This window comes from Physcomitrium patens, chromosome 18, assembly GCF_059467195.1.
Source record: "Physcomitrium patens ecotype Gransden chromosome 18, ASM5946719v1, whole genome shotgun sequence".
Lineage (NCBI taxonomy): Eukaryota > Viridiplantae > Streptophyta > Bryopsida > Funariales > Funariaceae > Physcomitrium > Physcomitrium patens.
In genome coordinates this window covers 1,575,670-1,582,198 of record NC_143427.1, presented here as the reverse complement: position 1 = coordinate 1,582,198, position 6,529 = coordinate 1,575,670, and the positions used below count along the sequence as shown (strand labels likewise).

Below are 6,529 nucleotides of genomic sequence, written 5' to 3'. Positions count from 1 at the left end.
TAAGATATTTTAATGTAATAAGATTAGCAAATTCAATCCAAGACTTAATGTTAAATATTTTCTTAGTGAGCTATTACATATATGTTATAATATATATCCATTTATATATATATATATATATATATATATATATATAGATAATGCATATTATTTCATATTGTTGATGTAAAGTATAGCATTTTAATAAATGATTGTCATGAATTTATTAAAATAACTCCAATTGTTTAAAATATTAAAATTAATATTTTTTGAAACTAATTTATGAAACCATTAAAAAACCAATTCATGTTTAATATTATTTATTAACAAATTGGTTGTTGTATCTTTTATTTATGTCAATAATACAATATTCCCATAATATTAAGAATACTTTTCACTAAAAGCAAAGCTATAGAAACAATATTCATCATAAGTGATGTACTTTGATAAATATTCATTTGACTTTGGATATAGGTTGAATGTAATTAATCATTCATATTATGTGTTTAATTTGCACTTTCATATTTTTACCGATTTTTTATTCAAAAGAGTACCGTTTCTTTTTCCAAAATTTTGCTGGACTGCAATATAGATATTGCAATTTCGAAATCGAAATCGACAGCAGAAAGATAAATGTAAACAAAAGCTTAAATGTTGCAAGTGAAATAATTTACTTGGACTGTTTTGTGCATGTTAATGATGACATTATTTAACTATAATCTGTATCAGCAATTTGACTAATATAAAGCCAAAAAAATTTATTGAACGCTTATGACATGAACATTTTGCTGCGGTGAGCAGTAATGCAAAATTCACGCCGCTTGCTCTGAACTTCCTGCTACTGTCCAACAGGTTCTTTACCAAATGCAGTGCTGTAATCCAAAGTCCAAGAGATAATCATGGTCATTTGAGAAAGTGATGTGACCAAAACATGCGATAATCAGAAGTATTTAAGAACCTCAATAAGACCATACAATATTAACAAAAAAAATCAATGTCACGGCATCGCAGTCTACTTCAGAGAATAAAATGACTTCAGTAAAGACTGTAGTAAGTTTACATTACATCTGTAACCACTTGGAAAACGCACACAGAATATGAAAGTAAAGTTCATTTTCTCGTATCAGAGCTGTCTTAAGAAAAAAACTGCATTGAAAAGGTATAGGTAGAATTTTGTGAGTTCGATCATCACTGATTCCAAAAGAATAGGATGGACACCACTGTCTGTATACAATACATGTGAGAATACAGTAGATACGAAGAGAGGAGCCCAGGCAATGGCACTGGACTCTCTTGCATCTACCGTCTCCCCTTAAAAGCGGTACACTACTCCTAAATAAACCACCCAGTTATCGTCTTAAAACTGTGAAGAGTTGTGCAGCTCCTTTCCCTCCTACATGTCCACTGTCTCATCTATGCAATAGCAGGTACTCTGTCCAGACTCTTCCTCAGAAGTTTCAATGGATGCGAACTGTCGTCTCGTACTCGGACAACTCTGGGCGACCCCAACTTTCTGTGTCGAAAACCAAGAACATCCAGGATCTGGTTGTCAGCGAATGTGAACGCCCTTTCCATCTGCTTGAAGCATGTATCCACAGGGTAGTCACCTCCGTTCTTTAGGCAAGGTTTGCACCCAACAAAGTGAGTAATAAATGGCCACCTGTCATCTCCGAATCCAGGGTGGCTCTTCGCCATGTTTTCCTCGTACTTCCCAACCAAGTCTACCCAGTACCCATGCAAATAGTACGAATTCTCAAGCATCACCTTTTTCGCCCACTCCTGCCTTTGGGTAATAAGCAGATACACTAGAGCAGATTGATCGTCCGCCTCGAAGTTCGTCCTCCCGGTCAAGCTCTTGGACAACATTTCACCTGCAAGATGCATCATACATTCAGTTTAAAATCATGCAGCTATCACCACAAGCACCTCATATTAACAACCAGATTCATCTACCGCACCAAAACGACATGTAAATTAATTTTATGACACATCATTCAACAGGGAAAACTAGCCAACGTAAAAATCTTAAAAAAAGGAAGTCAGCATCCATACCTGCTTGGTTCCTAACGATTCCTCTCGGTCCCATGGGTGCCCAGGCGTCCAAAAGATCCAGAGACCATTGGCAATTGCGAATTAAAAAACTTCCAGTGTTCAGACCTGTCCACAGCTTCTGCTGATACACTTTGTCGTCAAAACCGTGCAACACAAGATTGAAATTCTCATAGTGTTCCAAAGGCACCTCAAAGGACATGTCAGTGAACAATGCATCACTGTCCATCCACCAGATCCACTCAGTCTCCGGATTAGTCAACATCAACCTGCGAATGAGGGGTAGTTTCGCCCAAAATCCTGTCATCTCTTGGTCCAAGTGCGCCATATTGTAGAAAATCTCCATGTTGTGCAGCCGTGCGTAGTCGAGTTTGTTCTTTATAGACTTCAATAAAAAATTATCGCCTTCAGCATTATCGCAGCTAGATGGCTGGGAGCCCGTCACGAGCAACACCCGCGGCCTCCCTTTCAGATTGAGACTTAGACTGTTCTCAGACATCCATTTCTCTCTCTGACCGTCCCAGTCGTTAATCTTGGGTCCTAGGCTGTATGTCACCAGTGGATCCTCTCTTAATTCCTCGGTGACATCGTTGTTCACCATATCAGGCGAGGTCTTTTCATCAACTTGATTCAAAACACGCACAGCATGAAACTCCCGCGTAGCAGACCGAAGATGAGCCCTTATTTCTTCAAAATCTTGGGCGGGAGTGCCAAAATTTCCCGCGCCAATCGTCCCGCGAAGCACCAAAATAGTCATAAGACCGCACAAAACTGTGATTTTCATGTTGTTGATGGACCTCTGTAGTCGTCGGCCTTTCGCAGTGGCCATAGATCTCTGAACGATGTTAGAGATCTTCATGGAAACCAGCGTTTAAAAAACACTAATAGATGTAACACAATTACTCTAACGGTAGCAAAAACAGTCGCCGTGTGACGGCAACGAGTGGCAATTATAGCGAAAATATCGCTACCGCGTTCGGCAGAACCGGAGTAGAGGCAATGACAAGAACCGTTGAACTAGACGTATGTAACATTATCAGTACCTGTCCAATAGAACAAACTAGTCTATCCAAAGGCTATCTTGATTATAGACGCTAGTTTACCAAAGTGTGACAGAATGTGGCACGTCACATGGACACGCTGCAATTTAGATAGTTTTGCATGGCATGTGTATCCGACGCGACGAGCACTTCCGAATACAACGCCTAGGGTCACATTCTTTAAACCTGCCTGGAAAGGAACAAGAAACTTACAGAGGTTCCAGTGCAAAAATGTAGCAGGAACAGTAACTCTTGCACCGAAAAACCACCTGAACTTACACTGCAAGGTCCGACAGAACTTTCAGTCGCATGATGATCGATCGAAAAGCAAAACATCAAGCCAGCATCTTCCGCTACAGAACAATGTTCCAGTCCTTCTAGACAAGAGCTACAAGGGCATACTCTAAGTTTCAGAAATGAATCAACTGTGCAATACAAACTGAGCTACTTGTCTCCTCGATTCGCGTAAGATAACCCACACTGTGAATGTGGGGTTCGAGACTAAATATCAAACCAAAAACTTTAACACATTTTCACGAGCGGAGACGGAGGTCAGGAAGAATTACGGTTCTAACAACGAAGATAGCACTCTCAAAGACACAAATGAGCCCTCCTCATAGAATTTGCTTCTGACTGGCATCTTAGTAGGTGCGAATGGAGAGAAAAAGACAATGGCAGGCCGCGCTGAACGATTGATCTCTATTCACGAGAGAAGCACGGCGATAAATCCTCGATATTAACCTAAAGTTGGAAGGCGTAACTCCCGGATCGCTCTGAAGCATCCTGGGGAAGAGGAAACGACTCTGACATATATGAGCAGACCATGCCGCTGTGCCGTAGATGCATCTGAAAGAGCATAATCGAACTAAGCTAATAGAAAAGAAAGATCACAGCATCAGGCGATGGTTCATTGTGCCGAAATCCGCCATACATCCAACCTACATTAACGCTCAAGTATTTCCCGGGCACCCGGATAGCAGCCTTAAATAAACTTCCCCTATCAGCCGCTAACGGATCACAGCATGTGCAGGCTGCAACCAGGAACCACGTGGACTGTATGAATGAATGGATGTCCGTGCTCACCCCAAGCGCAGACGGGGGGGGGAGACAAACTTGGAAGGACCCAGCCCTATGACCGTGAGAGAGAGGGGAAGCAGAGACCCCGCCCGGTTCCAGGGGGGAGATGAGTCGAGACCGATCGATCGAGGTGCCAGGCATTCAAACTGGAATCTCGTGGAACCCATGCAGTCATCCACGCCCGCCCCCGCGCAGAAAGGAAGTTTGAACTGAGCGAGCGACCGCCCGAGGGAGGGGGAAGGCGCCCTATGACCATGATGGAGACGGTGACGTGTGGTCCCTATCGTGGAAGCGGAGGAGGAGCAGTGAGTGAGTCAGACTATCTGTCCATGGGGCTCGGCTCGGCTCGGCTGGCATCTAGTTGGCTTCTATTCCTCCTCCGCCTCATACTCCTCCTCCGTTCCCCTCGTCGTCGGGGCTGGAGGGCAGGGAGGGTTGGCGGGGATTGGGGGGGGGGGTATTGGGATTCATTTCATTTCTCCCTTTCCCCCTTCCTTCCACTTTCTCCCCTGGTTCCTCGGCTTCGGCCTCCCCTCCCTCTCCTCTCCCCACACGCGATGAATAGGATTGGTGCATGGATGTAGATATGAACGAATGGATGGATGTACGAATTAGAATTCAAACACACCAAAAAATTTATCAAATTTTATGTGTATTTGGTTTGAGCAATTTGAATCCTTATTTGAAAACAGGGTATTGTAGATGGAAATTGTATTTTACTTTGAAAGAAATGAAATAATCATAATATTGGTTATTTTTTTATTAAACGAATACCAGAAGAGTAATTCAATTGTAGAATAAAAAGTATGATCTTTCTCTTTCAAAGATTAGCATTGATTGCAAAGTTTAAGAAAGATATGTAATGTAGAATAAATATATGGTGAATGATTTACATGGTTTATTATTATGATTAAATCATTGGTTCCAAATAAATGTAAAACGAACTGATTTTTTTTTTTTTTATTAATATTCATTTTGTACTCATGTTCTACTACTATATGTCGCAAATTCCAAACAAGACATCTGTGTATGTCTCTCTCCGTATATATATATATATATATATACATTTCTACATCTAATATCTGGTTTGAAATTATTTTAAGTACAAATTAAACAGCAGTATTTATTATGTAATTCCTGATGTACAGAATATGTTATCAAACTTAAAATTTAGTATTATTGTATATGTTAAAGTAAAGTATATAAGGCTTGTTAATTAATTGAGCAAGTCAATATTCTTTTTTGAAGAGTTTTTTCGATTTAGAATGTAAATTCTATTTATTTTTATCTATTTTTATTGATTTAGAGAGTTTACTACCACATTCTAAAATTATTCAAGATTCAAATTTAATATCCATATTTTTTATTTATTATCATATACATCAATCTATTATAAAACCAATATGCATCTTTAAAAAACAGTTTATAAATATTCTAATATTCAAAATTTATGATAGTGCATGCAATGGATTTGTCTTGTATATTAATTAACTAATTTTATGAGTTGGAAAAGTTAATATTCAAAATGTATACAAAGCTGAATGTTAGTTTAAGGAGTTTAAAAATATTTTATTTTAATAGGAGCCTTCCTTTGAAGTTATAAGTTTAAAATTTGTTAATTTATCTTTAAAACAAACAAAGATATTTTTGTTGATATTGCAAATTTTGATAATTTTGATATATTTATATATATATAGTAAACAAGAAAAAGAATTATAAAATAAGAATATAAAACAATTATGGTTTTGGTTCATATATATAAACAAATAAATCAGAATATCAATGCTAAGAAGTCTTTACAATTCTCAAGGAGGAATTGTCTCACACTTTAGATGAAGGTAATGCAAAGTCATTAGCAATCTTTATTTATTCTAAATCAATGATATATTAGCTATGTTTATCCAAGAAACAAGCCAATTAACTGATGGAAGATACTTGCTGTCTCTATAAGTGTTTCCCCCCCCCCTTTTTTTTTTTTTTTTTTTTTTTTTTTTTTTTTTTTTTCTGGTTTGTTGGTGCAGACAAAAACCAAAGCTACCTTTGTTTTTTGCTTTGACTTTGTTAAGTATATTTTTCAATCACCTATGCATCAAGTAATACGTTGGTTGATGAAGTGGCGGCACTTTATGTTGGTTTAAGGAAGTCCAGTTATAAACAACTGTAGTATTTTGCAAATATATGCATGTGGGTTGGTTACAATAAACCGAAAATACTTTAAGCTTCTTCAAAAACTATGCATATGATATTGGTCACTTTTTATATAATTATAACAGTAATGCATGATGGTGTTATGAAAATAAACACAAAATATATAAATATTTATAAGTACAGAAATAAATATATAAAGAGTTATTTTTAATAAGATCTAAAAGAACATTCTTAAG

The 6,529-nt window shown here is 37.8% G+C and overlaps 1 protein-coding gene across 2 annotated transcripts; it reads right to left on the bottom strand.

The window, feature by feature from the left end:
• Window positions 1–1,077: 1,077 nt before the first annotated feature.
• Window positions 1,078–4,037, bottom strand: LOC112295468 (xyloglucan 6-xylosyltransferase 2). 2 transcript variants are annotated; one of them, XM_090244286.1, is made up of 3 exons: window positions 3,635–4,037; window positions 2,032–3,348; window positions 1,078–1,850 (listed from the first exon to the last, which is right to left on the bottom strand). In XM_090244286.1, the coding sequence occupies exons 2-3, from the start codon at window positions 2,885–2,887 to the stop codon at window positions 1,393–1,395; spliced, it is 1,314 nt and encodes a 437-aa protein (XP_090100412.1). In that variant the 5' UTR covers window positions 2,888–3,348; window positions 3,635–4,037; the 3' UTR covers window positions 1,078–1,392. The 2 variants fall into 2 exon arrangements, with proteins under 2 accessions (XP_090100412.1, XP_024402886.1); XM_024547118.3 differs by having other exon boundaries at window positions 2,032–4,037.
• Between the last annotated feature and the right edge of the window lie 2,492 nt (window positions 4,038–6,529).

What these genes read in the sequence shown, in the direction of transcription:
- LOC112295468 (XM_024547118.3), bottom strand. Translation starts at nt 2,887, where the DNA reads ATGAAGATCTCTAACATCGTTCAGAGATCTATGGCCACTGCGAAAGGC. An exon ending in AATCGTTAGGAACCAAGCAG is followed by an intron (nt 1,851 to 2,031) that starts GTATGGATGCTG and finishes TGCATCTTGCAG; the next exon opens with GTGAAATGTTGTCCAAGAGC.